The following is a 21,164-nucleotide window of genomic DNA, read 5'->3' on the forward strand; positions in this document are numbered from 1 at the left end:
CATATCAATCTATGAGTTGGGTTGAATTTAAAGAATTTTTTGGACTCAAAAGTTCAAGTGGTTGGATTTGGTTACCCAACCCGAAAAAGTTTCTTGTTTTAACTTAGCATTTAAATTGTGCAAAGACAAACCATGAGTGTCCTAAATAGCAACGGTAAGCTTTTGCGCCAAAAGTACCATCAACCAAAGACCATAAAAGAAGGGAATCCCTGAAGAAATTTAAATTCTCCACCTCTTCCTGAATGGGAAACCCAAATGAATCAGTTTTACTCAATGTAAAGAAAGAATTCTAAATATTTACCAGGTTGTGTTAGCTTATAGCCAGCCAAGTCAGGTTGTTCAATCTCTCCTGTTGCTTCAAAAATAAATCCACACAACAGAAGCCGTAACCAACCGAGTTATGTTATGCTAATACAACGTGGACCAATAACCTAGGTACATGTAAGCAAATGATTCAGCTATATAGTCGTTGCACAAAAATGCAATACAGATCTTCCCGGACGTACCAAAAAGAACTCAAGGAAAATGCCTATAAAGAACTAGATATTGATCTATCATCTATGCACTGTCAGATTCGTTCCCTGAATCTATATTCATTGGCTGTGGATTCTTATAGCCACTGATTTCCTCCTTGTATCGTATTTTGTCATCCCGAGCCTTCGATTCGTACGGTTCTTTCTCTTCAGCTGCAAGTGAATTGATCAAGGTTAAGCTAAAAAAATATGTGCATTTCTTAGCTTAAGATGACATACTGGGATCAATGATGCAAGAGATCTCAATTAAAAAATTGAAAAGACACACATACCCGACATCTTATTCCACTTATCTCCAAGTACTCGCCCTAATTCCGTGAAAGAAATTCCAGGATTACTTTTCTTTATGTTCTGCAATGAGGAGATACAGGTAATAAGCAAACTAGTTCATGTTATTAATAAACATAGAAAGGAAAAATAAAAAGAAGGTTCCTACCTAGGTTTCGTCTTTGCAATAAAGAAGGGGGAGAATGAGAATAAAAGTGAGAAAATTACCTCTCTTTCCATCTTAGAGAAGAACATGAAACCAGATATTGCTCTCTTCGGTGCATTTGGATCCTTTTTCTTTTTAGGCTTTTTCTTCTTTGAACCATCATCAGTCCCTTCCCTAGGTTTCTTCTTGGCAGGTGGCTTGGAAGCTGAATGATCTTTTTTAGCCTCCTTTTTTCCAGGCTTCTGAAAATGGAAGCTCAGTGAGCTACAATATAGAATGCAAATACATATTCAACTCAAGGAAAGAGAAAATTCGCTCACCTCTTTTTCACCTCCACTTACACTAGCGTCAGAATCCTCCCCACCTGAATCATCTGTTGGAGAACCCCCATCATCCTTTTCAACCACAAAATCTGAATCCTACATGAACGCTTCCATATTATACAGAGTTGGACACGAATACCAAAAGGTGTATATAAAGAACTACACACACACACACAAGTTTACTCAAACACAATGATATATATACGTGACACAAATTCAGAACTTCATGCATACAAAAAGATTGCAAAGGATTGCATACGTGCAGGAAGCAAATATGAACAGAGAAAGATTCACCATTAGCTTCAGCATCAGTCTCACCCAATTGTTACCTTGAACGCATGCAATGATGCAACTACCCTCTCAACTCATGGTAATGCAAAAGTAGCAATAAAGACAATAAAATAATTTGCAAATTAGATGCATAGGAGGCAACGCTTGGTAAATCTATCACACGTGACATTTACATTTTAATGGATATTCACATGTAGTACCTATCCATGGCTCACACTACGTCTGTATAAAGTATGTCCAATCCTCAGAAACCTCATATCATTTCAATATTTTGTACTAACCACAAAATATTGGGCAATCATGCAAAAAAAAAAAAAAAAAATTATGTAAAAAGTTCCAAAATTTCAAAAATTCAACTGAATGAAAGATCATTTAACCAGTATGTACTACCATTGGGTTCAAGAGGCATACGTATAATAAATTAACCACCAAAAACGACCAGGGGAATCCAAAAGCATCAATGTGTCATGAATAAATAGAAAGTATCTGATATGAACTGTGCTTTTTTGGATGAAACGAACGAAATTCATAGAGAAAGAATGGAAGACTACACAAGGGCAATAAAAAAAAACTACGGGCCAAAAAGAGGGAAAATGGAGGAAAAATAGAAGAATACAAGAAAGAATAGAGAAAGGGGCTCCAATTCAAAAGAAAGATAAACAAGGAATAATCACTGAAGTCCATAATGATGGAAGGCCAATGGGAGACATATGAACTGTATTTACTGAACACTCATCCAATGGAAGATTGGATGGCCCCTATGAAAGGGCCAAAATCTCTCCTTACAACCTCAGAACACCCGAGACAAATAGATTACACCCTTGAACTGCCAAAGTCCTTCCTATTTATCATTTCCCATACCTTCAAATAACAATTCTAAAATCTTCAGTCCACGATGGTACATATCTATGAAGTCATCAATAGTTGTAATCCAACAAACGTGCTAGGACAAGTAGAAAATTGTGATCTGATTGAGCCTGATAATAGAAGGATAGAAAAGAATTGCCTAAGCTTGTATAAAGCCAGAGTTAGTTCTAAGTTCTGGAATTTTGAATAGGTATGAGCTCTCCCTCTACCATTCTCACACATCCCCTTCTAGTAATCTTATCCCCATCCAACTTTATTAGAACACTCTGCTATCACCTAAACTAACTTCGTCTCAACAGCCTAAATAATCACAACCACCTAACATTAACTGGTAGTGAAGTAAGCATCCTAATGCTTCCTACATAAAAGAGACAGTAGGCCTGAAGTATTAACAACTGTTGAAAGAGAGATCCAAATTGCGGTACTAAATAGGTCAAAGCTTACCTCTTCATCACTCTCATCTCCACCAGCTTCATTTCTAATACGCTCAAGATGTGGATCAACAGCATCATCATCATCCGCTTGGAGGACAGCCGCCACACCATCTCTAGCCTGGGCATCTCCCAGATTCATGATTTTCAAACCCTTTCCGCTGCAGGGATGAACAAATAAGTTAAAATGGAATAAAAGCCACCTCGATACATGCAAGGAAAGAAAATTAGACTCACCTGATAAAGTCAAAAAGATTATGGTATTCATTCCTCTGGATATTTCTAAAGAGATGTTCTTGTTCAGTTTTCAGTCTGATGAGAAGATCAAAGTAATGCATATTGGACCCACCAGCAGCATGCCTCTCAAATTCAACATAGTCAATCTATTACAAAAATATTTTAAGAAAAAGGTAAGCGACTCACTGGATTGAACTATCACATGATGTGAGAAAATGCAAGATCCCAAGAGCTTATACCTCATCGTGAAGAAGAAGGGTGGGAGGTTTAGGAAGAAAGAAAAAACTTTTTTCAAGTGGATACAAGACACCATCTTCAGCCTTCAAAGATGACTTGACAGCATAACCATCTTGACAACTGCGGAATTTTCCAGGTCTGGTAATTTTTGCACCAGATAGACCACGCAATATGGTGGTAAACACCTCGTGAATCAGCCCCTATTTTCAACAAAATTATTCACTGAGAGACATTGAATTCACAAGGCAAGTCTAAACACCTTGGTAGCTACTGCTGTAGATATAACAACAAATCATGTGATCCATGTCCTTATAAAACACATGGCAAAGTATGGCTGAACAGGTCCATCAATGGAACACTATGCTTTGATTACTTGATTGTAGCTGTGAAGCACAGACACTACAGCAGTTTGGGTAACATCTCCATGTCCAACAATATCAAACACTCCAACACTAGTTGGACACATGTTAGATACTTGTAAGTCATAGACATGTATCAAGTACTAGTTCAACAAACTGAATAAGACTCCAATACTTGTTGAGCATATTCTAAACACTTGTTCATAATCAACTCATGTGAGACACATGTAAGCATATGACAAAAAAATATTACCAATGGACTAAAGTATCCCATCCATTTTTAAAAATGGAGACACATATTTCATTGATATAATGAAATATATAAGGCAAGGGATTAAACCCCATATCAGTGGGATTCTAAAAAATCATTTCAATTCGCCAAAGGAGCTTGTATTTGTTTAGTTACCTTTTATAAATAGAAAAATAAAAAATAGTAATATAGGACAAAAATAATAAATTTTTTAGTGCAACATAAAACTGGTTTTATTAAAAAATAAAAAATAAAGATGCCTTATTGAGTTTAAATTTCCCTTCGGTATAGTATCAAAATAATATATATGTTTAAAAAATGTATCTAGCAATTGGTTTTGCTGTGCCCACGGCACACCCTAGGTTCTGCAAAATAATGTGCCACTGTTCATATTGTGTCTTCATTTCTGTTCCTTCGATCTAGAGTACGGAAGTTTTACTTTCTGAAAGGAAGGAGCGGTTGTTTACCTTATAAGAAGGTTCCAACTTGTCCTTGAACTTTGTGTGGAGAAGTTCATCGCCTATTTGCAAGGTGCTTTGAACCACATAGTCAGTCTCAAACTGCAAGGATGCATAAGAATAAAAGGTTATCCCAAGAATTACATGCAGGAAAATCTTAACAAATGAAGTGATAAATACCTGCAAAACAATATGAGGATATAAAGTTTGGCCTTTACGGATTGGTGGATCTAGAGTCACGACAACAAAAGTATGGGGCTGGTTGGACTGCATAAAACATCACAAGCACACAAGACTCCATATCTTATTGACTGCCTGATCTAGATAGTGTAAAATATAGGTCAATAGAGGTGAAGAAGAAAAACCTTTGGAAGTAAAAAAAGCCGAACAACACTACTGTATTGAATTTTGAAGTCATTGGCTTGTCCTTGGAGCCGCAGGAAAGAAAGGTGAAGTTCAACACTGTACCGACCCCTATACAACAAAAAATAATCTCCTTAGAATACCTTAAGAAAAAGGAAAAATCTAAGAAGCCAGTATTAAAAATACCAGATACATGTGCATGCTATGATAGTTCTATGCATGTGCAGCACATAACAAGCAGAATACAGAATACATTTCCTCTTGATAAATATCTACCTTGGAGTGAGGATAGCAATACCCTCAAATGTGACCACAGCTTCCTCAATGCCCGCACTAACATCCGCCATGGACATGATTTTGTCACGAAATACCTAAACCAAGCAATACTTCATAAACAGCCACAAAAAATATGTGTACTAGTCTGAAACAGATAATGATCCTACCTGAGCAGGAGGATGATTTTCATCACCAACGAATTGAGTATTGGTATTTGGTATGTGAAAACTTATCTCCATTAGAGAATCTTTCTGTGATCATAAATTCATAATGATAAAAAGTATTAGATCACAATGAAGCAAATGTAAAAGAAAAGCTTTGCAGTTTGAGATATTAGATATCATATTGCTCAACAATTTGGTTAGGAACAAACAACAAAAACTACTTACAAGAAAGAGACAACATAACCATTTACCTCATTAGCTCCTGTAGTATCGTCCACATGGAACTCTAACATAACATCATTCTTCCCTTGAAGTTGTGTTTGAGCAACATCAGCTAAAGACACTTCAAATGCTTGCTTTGAACCAACCAAGAATGTAAGCATGTTCCCTACATCATAAGTTACAAACGTAATTAAAAGAAGGCACACTTGACCTCATAAAACTAGTTCACAAAGTGATGGCTATCATATTTCATTTGCATAGCAGCTCATGCTAGAAATACAAAAATTCAATGAAATGTAAGCTAGAGCTAATTGCCAATATAGTGTAATTTAAAACCAAGATTGGCGGTTTCATAATATCCTTTTAATATCTTCTTAGATATCTACAGTTGCGATCTTATACATGCAAATAAAAAGTAGTTCTTTGGATATAAAATTGCTAACCATAAGAAATGATGAGTTAGAAAGTACAAGCACACCATGTGATAGATTGAATGCAGCAAAAATGCTTACCGTTCAAATCAACTTCACCCCAATTACGGCCGCTGACAGAAAGTTGTTTTTCCTCTGGTGCTATTCCACAATTACTTTGGAAAAATTTGGTTAAACTAGTAATGTCCTGCATTAACAAAAAAAATTATAAATAAAAAAGGAAGAAAAAAACTACAATCAGAACATATTGAATGCTCCATAAAAAACACAAATGTTCTTGAAATATTAGTTTGTAATCATCTCATTTCATGCTACTGCTGTGAACAGATGACATGCCCCAATCTAAAAGCTATTAACTAACCAAAGGCAATGGTTTATTGAATTATAACCCCATACAGTAAATGAGATATTAACACCTTGAGGTGCATAGCCAGATTCCAAAAGCAATAAATATAAAAACAACTTCGGTCTATAGAAATTCAGGAAACCTGGTCGCGGAATCCAATGAACTTGTAATATAATCCATCTTTGACCCGAATTCCCAACTGGTTTGTCCTTGGGACCTTCATCCATGTTACACCAATAATGTCTTCTTTATCCAGCTCAACAGCCTTGCCACCTCCTTGCTTCTTCCACTGAATACCTCTTTGATCTGTTTTAAGCTGACCAGGGTTCTGCGTTAAAACATACACACGGAGGATAACTGTTAGAATCCATGTTCATCATTCCATACCTTCACAGAACTGAAGCCCACAAAGCAAAATCAGAAATTGTAACTACTAAAGATCATTTCCTTCCTTTGTTGCTGAGTATCCTCCAATATAAAGAAGTTCACCAAATGCAACTAGTGAGATGCGAAGGATAAAAAATTACAAAGTCCGAAATAGAACTCTTTACCACGTGTTCCCAACAGATGACACTCGGAAAAAGATCAACAACCGCATCAAATTTTATAAACATGGGAAAGTTAAAGAAAACCTGCGATAGCTTATCAGCATTCCCTTCCCATAAAAATTCACCAAGAAAATAACTAATTATTCTGGCTATTTGCACGCAGCGCCACGAGGAGGTACACAAAGATACAAACAGTGGAGAAATATAAGAAATCCGCCTATTACTTTTCAGTTTGCAATACAAAACTATCATGTAAGTACATACAGAATCTAGGGATAGTTCAAAACTTAGGGTTTGAAAAGCACAAGAACATCCCAATGCCCATAATCTATACTAAATACAATGATCCAACTCCACCAAGAAACCTAGTTAAGTTACCGTTCAAAGGAGAGAAAGAGAGAGAGAGAGAGAGCTTACAGTGCCTCCACGACCGCCGAGAGAGATATTGTTGTAGAGCTGACCGTCAGCCATGGCTGGAAACCTGAGACCAACCAAAAGCAAGCTAATCGCAGAAAGAGAAATGCGAGGAGAAGGGTTTTTAATCGTTTGGGAGGAATTGCGAGTCCCACTCTCATGGCGCCAAACGGTGGTGATATGGTGTTTACGAACTCATCGTAATCTTTTTTACATTGATTTTGATTGGTTGTTTTTCGGCTCTAACGTATGTTTGCCCGCACTGGAGTATCGCCTTAATTACACTCAAAAAGTAAATTTTCATCCTCAATTTTGATCGCAAATAATAATAATAATAATAATAATAATAATAATAATAATGTTTCTTTCTTCTCTTGAACTAACGTGTCATCTCTCAATCCACCTCTTTTAGGGTCTATCGTCTTTATTGACATACTGCTCTGTGTCTAACTCTGACCTCTTTTGGGGTCTATCGTCTTTATTGGCACACTGGTGTCTAACTCTGATATCATTTATAACAATTCAAGCCCACAGCTAGTAGATATTGTTCACTTTAGCTCGTTACGTATCGTCGTCAGTTTCACAGTTTTAAAATGCATCTACTAGGGAGAGGTTTCCACACTCTTATAAAGAATGTTTTGTTATTCTCTCCAACCGATGTGAGATCTCATAATCCACCCTCTTCGAGGGCCCAACGCGCTCGCTGGCACACTGCTCAGTGTCTAACTTTGGTATTATTTATAACCGTCCAAACCCACTGCTAGCAGGCAGTGTCTGCTTTAGCCGTTACGTATTGTCGTCAACCTCATGGTGTTACACATAACCAATACTGGGAACAAACAAGGGAATCCCAAACCATATCCGCTTTTGCGCCAGCCACGACAATCTCACTCAAATTACAGGAACCCTTTTTCCCTTATTTATTAACCTGACCTGAACCTATTTATTCAAAGACAGTAAACAAAGACTCAACTCAAGAGGAATGAGACTTTACAGTGAAAGAAGAAATTCAGGGGGCTGAAGAAAATGAAAGATTCATTCTGAGAGAAAAGTTTCCACACCCTTAAAAAAAAAAATGTTTCGTTCTCCTCTACAACCGATGTGGGATCTCGAAATTCGAAGTTAGAAATAGAACCTAAAGCATGGTTTGAAGGTTGTCATAGGAAAGATCGTCATGCATAATTTGGAAGTGTATGGAGTTTTAGCTGCTCATGTAACTGTACTCATGTCTGCAACTGAAAACAACCCCATCACTTTCCTCCATTGTTGCTTCCTCCCACTAAAACACAAGCTTCACCAGCTTTCCTTAAACTTCTCAAATCAAGACAAATATGTCTTTTTCAATCAACTTTATGTTTTTAATTTGATCTAATTTGATCAATTAGTTGTAATTAACCTCTGTTAGTTGTAAGTAACCTCTGCTGAATTACCATTTAGTTGGACTCGATTCATGCGTAAATAGTAGAGGATAAACTTGTTGTCGGGGATCTTACGAAATTTAACAAGACATTCTTTTTGCTTGGGGGTAAACTTAGAACTGATGTTGACACCCGTGTATTCTTAAGTCCCTTACACTCATATTAGTAATCGAGTTTAAGAACACCTTAGACTAGAGAATTTGTAGACGTGTAACAAATATTACCACGTTACAAACACTCTTCAAGTTTCTCAAGACTCCTAATTGTGTAACAGCTCGATAGTTATTGATATCATGTTGATGATCATAATCGTTTTAGCTCGAGCTGACCTTTAACTTGTCTGGGTCGTTCTTTATAGCTATTTTCGTTGGATCGATTGTATTGGTTTCTAGATTGGTCTTTATAGCTATTTTCGTTGGATCGATTGTATTGGTTTCTAGATTGGCCTTTGGCCTCGATCGTCCCTCAAGGGTTTTACCACTTTAACCTTTAGCCAAACCCTTGAAGCTTCATGTCAACACATGTAAGTTGGACTGGAAGTGGTGTTTCCACCAGGGGCAGCTCAAGAGGCGCCAGCACCGGCAGAAGTTCTTTATCACGAACCCATCCTCGACCTAGTCAAGTTGGAGACGGAGAAATCCACTCTCGATCAATTTCATTCTAATCTTTTACAAAATCCCTCAGCAAAGATCGACACTCGATGGCTTGAGGAGCACGTCTCAAAGAGGTCATTGGGTCTTGAGCTTACACTTGTTTTGGACATAGCCACTTGCAATGAGCATTAAAATCCAAACAGAACAACCCAAAGCTATCGATCCAAAGATTTTGGAAGCACTTTTATGACCTTTAGCTAAACAACCAGAAGTCCTTTCACCGGCTGATACAAAAAGAAACAGAGGAAATTCTATGTTTTATAATGAAATAACGTTGGCAGAGACAATGTGGACAATGGTGTTCTTTGTCTTGTCTCAACTCTGCTTCGGAATTATCGACTCTCCTCTTTTGGACTTCCTTCCCCCACAAGAATTAACATCATCATCCAACAATTCATTCTTGGCTGTTCTTCCAAGTTTTGATCTTATAAAACAGAAACTGAAAAAGACAGGCTTTGAAAACAGTACAAGAACATGAATTGTATATATACATTATATTCAAATGGATTGAAACTTGCAGAGGTGGAGGGGAAGAACCCAGAAACAAATGGAGGCGCCAGCTTTGATTTTGAAGAACGAGGAGAATCTAAGAATATGTTGGACGGAAGGCCAAGTTCCGGCCACCAGGCGTGTCAAGAGACGGCGGAGAGATCCCTCCACTGCCTCTGCCATCGATCAAACTAAAAATAAGCAGCAATCCGATCAAGCTCCGACCACCACAACGAAGCGGAGCTCAAGATTTCGCGGCGTCAGCAGGTAAGAAACTGATATGATGGGTGAGATTTTGGTGTTCCTTATGGAAATTTATGGGTTTGTGTTTGGGATGAGAAGACATAGATGGACGGGTCGGTTTGAAGCTCATTTATGGGATAAGCTTTCTTGGAACTTGACACAAAAGAAGAAGGGTAAACAAGGTATAAGAACTTAACTTTTTCATACATCTCTGTTTCTCAATCTTCCATTTTCTTCTTTTACTAATACTTTCTTGTGGGGTTCTTTCTTTTTTTCCTCTTATCTTCGTGACCCTTTTGATGAACTGAAATTTTGGACGATCGAACCAGTTTATCTCGGTGAGTATATCTATATAACGGCTCAAGCCCGCTGCTAGGGAGTTGCTAAGAAGAAGTTTCCACATCTTTATAAGCAATGTTTTGTTCTCCTCCCCAACTGAACTTGGTCCTCACTAGCACTCGTTCCCTTCTCCAATTGATATGGGATCCCACAATCCACCCATTTCGAGGCCTAGCATCCTTGCTGGCACTCGTTCCTTTTTCCAATCGATGTGGGACCCCCAATTCACTCTCTTCAAGGCCCAGTGTCCTTGCTGACACACAGCCTCGTGTCCACTTTTGATTGTGAGATCTCATATCGGTTAGAGAAGGGAACTAAGCATTCTTATAAGGGTGTGGAAACCTCTCCGTAGCATAGGAATTTTAAAAACTGAGAGGAAGCCCAAAAGAAAAAACTCAAAGATATATGTTTATGTGTTTTGATTATATGATAGGAGCTTATGATGAAGAAGAATCAGCTGCAAGAGCGTATGATTTAGCAGCACTCAAGTACTGGGGTGTAACAACAATCACTAATTTTCAGATATCAGATTATGAGAAGGAGATTGAGATAATGCAGACAATGACAAAGGAGGAGTATTTGGCCTCTTTAAGAAGGTCTGGATTCATCAAACATCTTAACTGTGTTCATCAAATTGGCTTTGTTCTAACTTAAATTGTATTGTTTCAGGAAAAGCAGTGGATTCTCAAGAGGTGTGTCAAAATATAGAGGAGTGGCAAGGTGAAGTTCTTGTTGATTTTTGTGCTGTGATGAACTTCTTGAATGTGTTTAAGCATCCAAAAGGAAATCTGGGTGTTTGCAGGCACCATCACAATGGTAGATGGGAAGCAAGAATTGGGAGAGTTTATGGGAACAAGTACCTCTACCTTGGAACTTATGGTCACTAATTCTAAACAATTAGTTCTTAGTTAACAATTAAATTTGACTTATACTCACAGATTTGTTTGATCTTCCATCACAGGCACTCAAGAGGAAGCTGCTCGAGCTTACGATATGGCTGCCATTGAATACCGAGGGATCAATGCAGTTACCAACTTCGACTGGAGCAATTACATGGCCTGGCTGAAACCTCCGCTGCCACCCGTCGCCACCCCGAACGAATCCCATATGACATCGGACCCTCTCAAGGAGCTCTGCAACTCCAGCTCCATCATCCCAGCAGAAGAAACTTCCCTTTTCCAAAACCATCACTACCACGACAATTCCTTCCATTCTCTTCAAAAGCAAGAGCTTCTTCATAAAAGCTGCAGCATTCCTCTCAACAGTTATGTTAAATCTTCTCCATCAGCTCTCAACCTCCTTCTTCGATCTTCATTTTTCAAGAAACTCGTCGAGACCAACTCCAACCTTTCGGTGGATGAGGCTGATAATGGAGAAGAGGCGAAGACTCGAGCTGTGCTTGACAATGTGTTTGATGAATATGGAGACATCTTCTGTGATAGACTTACAGATGAAACGTTTGTTTGCAGCTCCGACAAAGAGCTGCAAGAAAGTGAGCTTCATTCGTTCTTAAATGGCTCATTTCATCGCTTCAAAGCATCCTGAAAAAGAGCTTGATTTTGTGTGTACTTTGTTCATACCATCATATTTAACATGTTAATATGAAAGTAAGAACTCGATTCTGTCAACTGTGGACACAAATGAATCAATTACTTCTTGCTTTATTCAGCTCTGTTCTAAAGCAAACAACTACAGCATGAATCTCAAATGTTGCAGAAACATAGAAAAGTAATAATCCAGAACTCGAGTATATTGCCAAATATAAAAAAAAAAGTACCCGGTTTCATACGATCGAATGCAACATCCTAACGCTTCCATCTATCTCTGCAATGAAATTACATATACGAGATGCCGTTGGATAATACATACCCTGCAACCCATTAATGAGCATCAAAATTGCTTTCTTTTGCTCTTGAAAAGTCTATCTCTCTTTGTGTAAACATACAAGAAAGCAAAGAAAACTCCTACAGATACAGACACAGAACCCCATGGAAATGGAGGGTCTTTAAAGCAAACCAACGATGCCTCAAGTTCTTGGGATGCATTGTAGACGATGGAGTGAAGCGTGTACAGGTCATGATCTGAAGATCTTATGTAGTACAAAGCCATCTCGAAGTCGAAATGCGACATTGCAGACACCACTTTGTCCAGCTTGTATTTGAAAAGGTTCCACCGCTGTATGAACTCCATTCGTTGCTTCGATTTTAGCAGATTTCTATCACCCCCATGTGCAGCTACAGAGTTAAGAACATCAATTGCACTAGTGATACTATTATTCAATGATGTCAAGATAACATTTCTCTTCGCTGCATCCTTCTGAACAAAAGATAAGGAGGAAACCTCTGAGAATGGACCGAAAGGAGTTTGCCCGATGCTCCACGAGTAATCGACTATGGTATCGTTGTGCCTCGAGCTCCAAGCTAAATGGGTAGGTGAAACTCCCCACATACTCTGTAAAATCGAACCGACTAGTGGCCTCTCAAGATTCCTTGTATGTGTAAATACATGGCGGCCATTACAGCTATAATCACTCACAGTCTGTGTATTCCTTGTCCTCACAGCAATAACCATGTCGTTAAATGCTACAGATTGATGGTAACGATCAAGCAACAAGATTGAGTTCAAGTTCAAATCAAATACATAAACGGGAATAACTCTGGCCATATCCACATCCTCAGGGAATCCAGCCCTTCTAAACTCCTCAGCAGAATCAGACAGAATCTGATGCAATCGCTTAGAATCCAAATACTCATTCACAATCAAAGTATAGTTATCAAACAAAAACCGGGAAGTAAACGAATTGGTGGACCGAGATATTGCAAACGCACAAATGGGGCACTTAGCATAGCTTACCCTATGAGACTTAAATCTCAAAGACTGCTCACCCAACAACAACCCAGCATCATTCAAGGTTCCCTCAATAGACTTCCAATCCAACTCATCTCCATCATTACTCTCAGACCCATAAATGTGTACAAATTGAACAACCAATGAACTCTCAAAGGGAATAGGAATTCTCATAGAAGGAACTAAATGAACCTGGTAAGCACTCCAAACCAACGAAGCCAAATCCGCCAGCAGCGCCTTCTGGGACTTCGGGCGGCCGTGCAAAGTCGTCAAAGGATGGAACTCTCCTCTAGGAAGAACCCCATCTCCAGACAGAGATGGTCCATAATCAACAGGCCCTGCACCCAAATCAATCCATAAATACCTTTCGGCACCACTCCAAATGCTTCCCAAACACTTGGTAAAACCAGGGGAAGAATCCCCTTCACCATATTTGTAAGCATACGGCTTGTCTTGGGAGCCCAAATTAAGCAAATATATATAAACCCCTTGGCCGGATTTCTCCTTCTCGAAATCCTGCTTTATGAGACGATCCACAGAATCATAGGATACAGCAAGAAGCGAAGATCGGAGGCTAGAAGTAGTGCTGGCAATTTCAGATTTCAAGATCTCAGAGAGATGGGTAGCCAGAGAGGAGGCATGAGATACGTCGAGATGAAGGGAATGCTTAAGGGCAAGACGGTGTTGATACGAATCAAAAGGAGTAATTACATGGAAATGGTCAGAAGGGAGAGAGGCAGAGAGGAAAGAGGAGAGATGGGTCGATGAATCGGAGGGGAAATCGCCAACAAGACGAACATGTAGAGAGAAAGAGAGGGAGAGGGAGAGGAGAGAGGAGATAAAAGAAGGAATGAGAGGAGGAGGAGAAGAAGAAACAGAGAGGGATTTCTTGAGAGACGATGAGAGGGAGAGAAACGTGTCGTTGGAGGCATGTGGGTCGAAGCGAGATTGCTGAGCGAGAAATGAATCGAGGCCGAGGATCGGAGCGGAGGAGGCGGTGGCGATGATGAACAGGAAGACGATCGCAGCGGCAGCGGCGGTGGCAGCGGCGGTGGGCATTTTTAGGGTTTTGGATTGGATTGGATTGGATTGGATTGGAAACGAGGAAGAGAGGGAAATGGATGTGATTATGAACGGATTAGGATTTTGTCATGGATTTCGAGGAGAACCCATTAAAATAGAGAGACATTTGAAGGGAATTGAAGGGAGAATCGAAGAAGATGAAGGCGGAGATGATGATCGTACGGAGGAAGAGCGGATTCAGTGATGTCTCTCGGCGAGTCAACCAGGACACATCCCAATTTCCACAAAATTTTGATTATCGCTTCATCTTTTATGTTGCCTTCTCTTCTTCTTTCCCTCAAAAAATTAAATTACATCAAATAATTTCAATTTATAATATCTTACTTATAATTAATTTGAAAGACTAAAATTTTATTTAATTATTTATGAGACTTTCTCGTACATTAAATTTTCTATCAATCACATCATTAAGTTAATCCACGAGCGATCCATCAACCTCATGTACTTAGTTTAGTGTTGGTAATCAGCTATAAAAAAAATATAAAAATCGATTAGTATTAACCGAGGATGAACAACTAGCTTATGTTTTTACTCGTACAACTCCCAAAGTTTAGATAATAAATTGATTTTTGCCCAAAGTATTATTTATGAAGTAATATTTATAATGTAAATGAAGAGAATGTACCATGTGAGTACAAATCTCCGATAATGCTTTCAAATTCTAATTCTAAAGATAAAAATAGATTTTTTCCAATAAATATTCGAATAATATATTATTTTTTTATAAAAATAAGGGATATTATTGCAAACACAATAAGTGACTTTAAAATTTGTTACATTCGAACCCTTCTTATGTCATTCATGTTACAATTCAAAATTACATTAATAACCTCCTTAACATCTAAATCTTAATCTCTCAAAGATAATTCAACTAGTATTAAATTTAAACTCTCAACTATGAGGTTAGAAGTTCGAACCTGTCACTAGAGACAAACCTATCAAGATAAGTTTGGACTTTTAACATCTAGGAGTAACAACTCGAACTTCGAACTTCCGATCTTGATTGATGGTATATATCTTAATCAACTGAATTGTGCACAAGTTGACAAAACCAAGATCGTAAGCACTAAGAGAAAACGAAATTATATATGACTTACAGATGATGTACTACACATCGGAGTTATCGTTGTCGTCGTCGTAGCATTGTGAATCCCAAAATTTGGAGACAACCTCGTCGTGTCTAACAATGGGACGAGAAGCATTGGTGTAGTCCCTGCAGCGTAGAAGTCCCAGATCTTCAGCATAGCAGGCAGTGACAATTCTACAGCCATTAACAGCCATAGAGGACAATGTAGTGCTGCTGTCCGTACTTTCAGTGAACCAGCAGCTCAATGAATTTGCGTGTGCACCCGAATCTGCCTCCCAGACGTTTACATCGACATTATCTGGACATCCCGTCACTATTTTGTAGGGATCCATGTGTAGGAAATTCACTGCTCCTCTATGTCCATCCAATTCAGCTATTGGTTCAGGTTTAAGAGCGTCCTGGTTTCTTCTTACATCCCAAAGCCTTGCACTACACAACGAAAAAGTATCCATTTAGTTTAAACCTATTTGATCTCCTAGATCTTAGATTTATTTTATAACCATCCCTAAACTTTCAAAATACTTATTCTACCGTCTCACTTGTTGGATGATGAAAGTCCCATATCGGCTAATTTAGGGAATGATCATGGATTTATAATCAAGGAATACTATCTCCATTAGTATGAGGCCTTTTGGGAAAGCCCAAAACAAAACCATGAGAGAGCTTATGCTCAAAGTGGACAATATCATATCATTATGGAGAGTCGTGTTCATCTAACATCACTTTCATCAATATATTGTATGAATAAACCATCCCTAAACTTTAATGATATATTGTATGGAGGGTCGACATCATTATTCTACTATCTCACTCAACTAGCCTAAACAGCTTCAATATATGCCTAAAGTCAACACATCAGTATAGATATTTAAAATCGTGCCATCCATCCATTAAAATGCTAAAAATGGTTATGTTTTGAAAATCCATTCACTAAAATAAACATTATAAAAGTTTAGACATATGGGCATTGCTCTTGATCAATGAATTAGAACGTACCTTCCTCTACCACCTGTGCATATTAAGGATTTAGAGGGAATCATCTCGAATGAGTATAGAAATGGATGATAAGCTGCAGCAGTTAGAACTTTCTGCATAGTCCTTAAATCGACTGCAACAACGGAGGAACTTGTAGCAGCATAGAGCAAGGATTCATGGCACTTAATGTTTATAGGAGCACCAGGAAGAGAAGTTAATCCAACGCAACATGATGAACGGATAGTCGATGATGCAGTTACATCCCAAACTCTCACCTTTTTCCATCGCGATAATAGTAAGAAAGAAAGAACGGAATTAATAAAAACTACAAAATATTAGGTCCAACTTTGAAGCTGTCTATAATGAGATGGTTAAATATATTTCATTAAACAACTAGAAATCTCTCCATCGTTCTGAATTCACAATCCAGAAAACATAGATTAGTTAAGAGCAAGGAGCATAGGATAACAATAGAACTTTTTGACACCGAGGAAGGTATTAAACCTAACAATAGATTAATACTTCCCCCAAGACCTCTCCTCATCCCTAAAATTTCTTCTATACTTCTTCAAGCCAGATATTCCTCCAAATGGTCAAAAAGCAGTTTTCAACTTTTGAATGCCATATATAACTATTGGAATGTCGTAGGCACGTCAATACATCCATCCATATATTGTATGGAGGGTCGACATCAATATTAAGGGGTAATCAATATTTGAATATATCAAAAACCTAAAAAATCACTAATAGAAATATACATGCAAAAACACGCTTTATAGCTCAATTAAAGTTTATATATATTCTGGTTTCTCATAATATTAATTTTTTTTTTTATCAATATCCATTAGTATTTCTACAAAACTTAGATCTCAACATTTTCATCAACACTAAAATTTAGTCCCGGCATGCATCTAACTCAATAAGATTCAAGGGCCAAGAAAAATTCTCCAGTTATGCATGACATGTATCTGCCCTTGTGTATGCTTGCAAGCAATTGCTACAATCACTTAAGAATTTTTGTGACGATTCCTCAGTTTCCTCTCAATCTAACTGCTCCAAGGTTTATAATGAAATAACCAAAAGCATTGATTACATAAGACAACCGAACTGCTATATAACACAAAAAATTAATTATGTCATGGTGTGACCAATAACACCAGTCAACAAAGATAAAGTTTAGAAAGTTATGACAACACAGTTGGATTATTTGCTAAGATACGCCTAGCTTTACTACTATAACCATACTAATAACACATACTAACACCCCAACATGTCCCTTACTAGTACTCTCACATTAACCTTTCATCTCTCCAAACATTGAACCTTCTTAAAAAATGCAGCGAAAATGCTAAATTAGAAAGCACTAAAAGATTGTAAAAATACCTTGGAATCTCTTGCAATGCTCACTAAAAGAGATGTCTTATGTCTGGGTGCAAAGACCAAGAGAAGAAGAAAAACATTAGAACATATCATCATAGTAATGAGAGAGTTCTCTACAGAAATAAAAAAGAAGGTCACTGTGTGTAAAAACAGAGATGATGCTACAAGAATTGAGACAATATTTTCGTAAGTACTGGAAAGACTTCCACGTGAGCACATGAATTTACGAAGTGTTGACACCACAGCAAAATGCTATCAAAATAGAACTGGATATCAGAATCTATGTTTCAAAGTGCTTGTATGTTCTAAAGGTCCAACTCTGAATTCAACCAGCCTAAATATTCCATATCCTTATGATATCTAGGTTTGATGAACTTAGAAAGAATGTCACGGCTATACTCCGGTCAACATTTCAATCTGAAAACATGATGTCATGCTGTAGTAAGAGATCTGATGTAAATAGAAAAAAAAAAAAAATTGAAAAAGAGTTGAGAGGTAAACTAGGACAATTATAAGAAGAATAAAGTTAAGTGCTTGCTTACCCTGCAACTGACATTAACTTAATTGGTTTCTCATGTCCATGTAGTGTAGCCTTTAAAGCACTCTTGCCTCGCTTGCCACTGGAACCAAGAGACCAAAGGCGAACTGTACCATCTTCCCCTCCACTGGCTAGTACTTTGCTACTACCATCACCTAACAGTTTATCTGATAGAGTTGAAACAGGGCCACTATGACCTCGAAAACATTTCTGACAAGAACCCTATAAAAGGTAAGGCCACAACAAAAGGTAAGGGGTTAGGGACATTACTTTTGAATTTTAAACTCTAGGTCGATTAAAAACTAAAAAGATAAAAATAAATAAAAATCAAATTGAGAAAAAACGCAAAGGAAACATATATCCGATCTTGAGCCTGAAGCTCTAATACCAAATGATATGTGGAAATCACTACAAGAGGAGTAAGATTCGGATTACCTTGGTGATTTGAATCTCAAACAATGTTCTTGCCTTGAGATATTCGATCAACAAGGTAATCCGAATCTTACTCTCCTTGTAGTAATTTCCACATATCAACTTTGTAAGACAAGCTTAAAGGCATATTAACCTTGATTAACAAATAAACAATTAAAGGATAATGATATGGCTTCCAAATTCATAACATGAAATTTTCCAACCAATTTTCAAACTTGTAGCAATAAAATATGATCAGGAAAAAACAAGGTGGAAAAAAATGTAGAGTATCTACTTTCTAGCGACTGCAAAAGAATTCATAAGAGGACCAATTCATGATTTCTGCCCATACCTTCCACCACAATCGAATCGAGTGATCAGAACTCGAAGTTACCAAAAAATTTCCAGATTTTTTCCCTTCACTCCTAAACAATGAAGTTTCTGTAAGGGGAAACAACCTGCAAATGAAATCATATTTCAATAGCCAGCTAAGAGGGCATTTCAACGAGTGTCAAGTTCAATTAAGCAAAGGATGAAAACAACTAGAATATAAATCATTAGAACAATCAAACCAGTTCCCATGGCAAATACTCACATCTCACCTCATACAAGTGATGCGCGCATTGTGATCATTCAGAGTGGTAAGAGAATGACTCCTGCCAAAAATTTTGGGGATTTTCATCATTCGAATTGAGGAGCCCTAACCAACAGAAAATAGCTAAAGGTGGGCAACTAGAAACAGTCTAATTCACTTGGCATCAATTTCAACAATCCAGACAACAAAATTGAAGGCAATCCAGATCAAATTAAAAGAAAAGATTCGACAAATAATTTCAAAAAGAATTCAAACAATACCCGGGAAACGAATACATCATCTCTATCCAAAAGCATGAGGCTATAAGGCTCGGGTTCGGTCAACATATCAACAACCAATGGATCTTCAAACTTGAACTGTTGAAGAGCGGAAAGCCTAGCCAAGTACGCATCCCTAGCTCCTCCTGAAGCTACGGAAGAATCAAGAGTCGGTAATAGATGCTGCCATCGCTCCCTACAGAAACAGAATGACAATCCCAATTGTTGATTCGGAAATTCATAAAAGAGCAGAATGGAAATAGAAGGGGATGGAGAACCTGAAAAGGCGTTGCCAGATAGAGTCGGAATAGGCTGCTTGTCGGAGATATTTGCAGGTGGTGGCGAGATTGAAGATGTCGTGGAGGTTGAGGAATGTGGCGCAGTGAGCCAGAGAATCTTCATTCAAGTCGGTAATGGCGGTCGGCAAGCTCTGATTCTGGTCCATCGATTGGCGATGGTGATTGGTTTTGCAGGGTTTACAATTTCCAAAATCTTCAACAGAGCAAAACCCCCCGACAGGAAATGGACTGCAAATTTCTTGCTTGGATTTTGCAAGTTTGATCTCTTCCCCTCCTCCCTGCAAATCTTTCAACACCACGGCCATTCCATTCTGATGCTCTATTAAAGTGAGGTGGAAATGTAATTAAAAATTAAAATATTTCTAATCTTTCAAAAATTTTAAAAATGGTTCAAAAAATAATCTTACTTTTACATGAAACCGGTTTCATTAATATTTAATATCTAACTTTGTTAAGAAAATTAAAAATATTAATACCATGTAAAAAAAAATGTTGATTAATTTTAAAAATAATATCAACATCGTTGATATTTATTTTTTTAAAAAATTCCATATTAGTAGAAAAGTATTTTTTATATTTTTTTTAAAAGTGAAAAAAATTAAAGGATATTAATGAAATTTATTTAAAATTTAAGGATATTTTTTTAATACTTTTTAAAAATTTAAGTGTATTTTTTTCAACCTTTTACAAGTTCAAACTTTTTTTTTAAGTTTAAGATATTAGTCAAATTTTTTATAGTTTAATATTATTATTAAACATTCATTCCATCAATTTAATAAATGCTAATTTAATCGAATTATTTCAAAATATCCCTCAATCAAAGGTTCTAAATTTTCAAATGAATTACGAAATATTTTTATGACTAGTTTTAAAAGGACATATATAATAATTTGTTTTAAAACATTAAAAAAAAAAAAAAAAAAAAAAAAAAAAAAAAACTACGTTTTAAAAATATCCACGAATTTTTTAAAGTTGCATTACATTCTTAAATTTTTGCCCCGGCCAGATGGCTCCTGCATTCCTTTGCATAACCAGCGAGAAAGACGAAACAAATGAAAGATTGTAGTCATAAGATGTTACAAATGGCACCTCTCTACTAGTAAAATGTGGTCGGGGGACGAAACAATGCAGAAATTGGTGGACATGTGATACCCGAGTAAATAAACAATACATGAATGAATTGAAACAGTAATCTCATATTCATGCTACTTAAAGGAGATTCGAAAGATTAAAAACTTCAAAAGAACATCTCCATTTGTTCTCATTGTATAGTTGAAGTCCCAATTTTATGAAGTGTTCACATAAGCCCCTATTTTATTTCTCAAATTCCATCATTGATTGTGTAGACCATTCAACTAATTCTTTCC

General features: G+C 37.3%; 4 protein-coding genes across 4 annotated transcripts; 1 reads left to right on the forward strand and 3 right to left on the reverse strand.

The window, feature by feature from the left end:
- Positions 1-276: 276 nt before the first annotated feature.
- HMG (high mobility group) lies at positions 277-7,347 on the reverse strand. Its single transcript, XM_023676089.2, has 16 exons — positions 7,187-7,347; positions 6,364-6,549; positions 5,957-6,062; positions 5,474-5,610; positions 5,226-5,309; positions 5,059-5,153; positions 4,785-4,893; positions 4,600-4,686; positions 4,429-4,521; positions 3,355-3,552; positions 3,116-3,261; positions 2,892-3,039; positions 1,287-1,385; positions 1,029-1,208; positions 806-884; positions 277-686 (listed from the first exon to the last, which is right to left on the reverse strand). Exons 1-16 carry the CDS (start codon positions 7,238-7,240, stop codon positions 559-561), a joined length of 1,929 nt encoding a protein of 642 aa, XP_023531857.1. The 5' UTR covers positions 7,241-7,347; the 3' UTR covers positions 277-558.
- A 2,090-nt stretch (positions 7,348-9,437) lies between these two features.
- Positions 9,438-11,993, forward strand: LOC111793436 (AP2-like ethylene-responsive transcription factor At1g16060). Its single transcript, XM_023675307.2, has 7 exons — positions 9,438-10,010; positions 10,086-10,168; positions 10,316-10,324; positions 10,759-10,921; positions 10,995-11,045; positions 11,128-11,204; positions 11,287-11,993. Exons 1-7 carry the CDS (start codon positions 9,802-9,804, stop codon positions 11,868-11,870), a joined length of 1,176 nt encoding a protein of 391 aa, XP_023531075.2. The 5' UTR covers positions 9,438-9,801; the 3' UTR covers positions 11,871-11,993.
- LOC111793435 (uncharacterized) lies at positions 11,967-14,506 on the reverse strand. Its single transcript, XM_023675306.2, has one exon. The coding sequence runs from the start codon at positions 14,229-14,231 to the stop codon at positions 12,216-12,218; it is 2,016 nt and encodes a 671-aa protein (XP_023531074.2). The 5' UTR covers positions 14,232-14,506; the 3' UTR covers positions 11,967-12,215.
- Positions 14,507-15,011: 505 nt separating this feature from the next.
- Positions 15,012-20,113, reverse strand: LOC111792690 (uncharacterized). The gene is made up of 8 exons (XM_087122914.1): positions 19,777-20,113; positions 19,502-19,694; positions 19,249-19,346; positions 18,999-19,104; positions 18,240-18,457; positions 17,701-17,743; positions 16,339-16,592; positions 15,012-15,771 (listed from the first exon to the last, which is right to left on the reverse strand). Exons 1-8 carry the CDS (start codon positions 20,100-20,102, stop codon positions 15,363-15,365), a joined length of 1,647 nt encoding a protein of 548 aa, XP_086979040.1. The 5' UTR covers positions 20,103-20,113; the 3' UTR covers positions 15,012-15,362.
- Positions 20,114-21,164: the final 1,051 nt, after the last annotated feature.

Source organism: Cucurbita pepo, chromosome 4 (assembly GCF_057944985.1).
Source record: "Cucurbita pepo subsp. pepo isolate OVF chromosome 4, ASM5794498v1, whole genome shotgun sequence".
Lineage (NCBI taxonomy): Eukaryota > Viridiplantae > Streptophyta > Magnoliopsida > Cucurbitales > Cucurbitaceae > Cucurbita > Cucurbita pepo.

Coding starts and splice junctions, on each gene's coding strand:
- HMG (XM_023676089.2), bottom strand. CDS start 7,240: ATGGCTGACGGTCAGCTCTACAACAATATCTCTCTCGGCGGTCGTGGA. Junction 1,386..2,891: donor GAGATGAGAGTGATGAAGAG/GTAAGCTTTGAC, acceptor GCGTTCATGTAG/GATTCAGATTTTGTGGTTGA. Junction 885..1,028: donor TCTCTAAGATGGAAAGAGAG/GTAATTTTCTCA, acceptor TCCTCATTGCAG/AACATAAAGAAAAGTAATCC.
- LOC111793436 (XM_023675307.2), top strand. CDS start 9,802: ATGGAGGCGCCAGCTTTGATTTTGAAGAACGAGGAGAATCTAAGAATA. Junction 10,922..10,994: donor TATTTGGCCTCTTTAAGAAG/GTCTGGATTCAT, acceptor GTATTGTTTCAG/GAAAAGCAGTGGATTCTCAA. Junction 11,046..11,127: donor AAATATAGAGGAGTGGCAAG/GTGAAGTTCTTG, acceptor GGGTGTTTGCAG/GCACCATCACAATGGTAGAT.
- LOC111793435 (XM_023675306.2), bottom strand. CDS start 14,231: ATGCCCACCGCCGCTGCCACCGCCGCTGCCGCTGCGATCGTCTTCCTG.
- LOC111792690 (XM_087122914.1), bottom strand. CDS start 20,102: ATGGCCGTGGTGTTGAAAGATTTGCAGGGAGGAGGGGAAGAGATCAAA. Junction 18,458..18,998: donor CGATTCGATTGTGGTGGAAG/GTATGGGCAGAA, acceptor TACCTTTTATAG/GGTTCTTGTCAGAAATGTTT. Junction 16,593..17,700: donor GCATTGCAAGAGATTCCAAG/GTATTTTTACAA, acceptor CGATGGAAAAAG/GTGAGAGTTTGGGATGTAAC.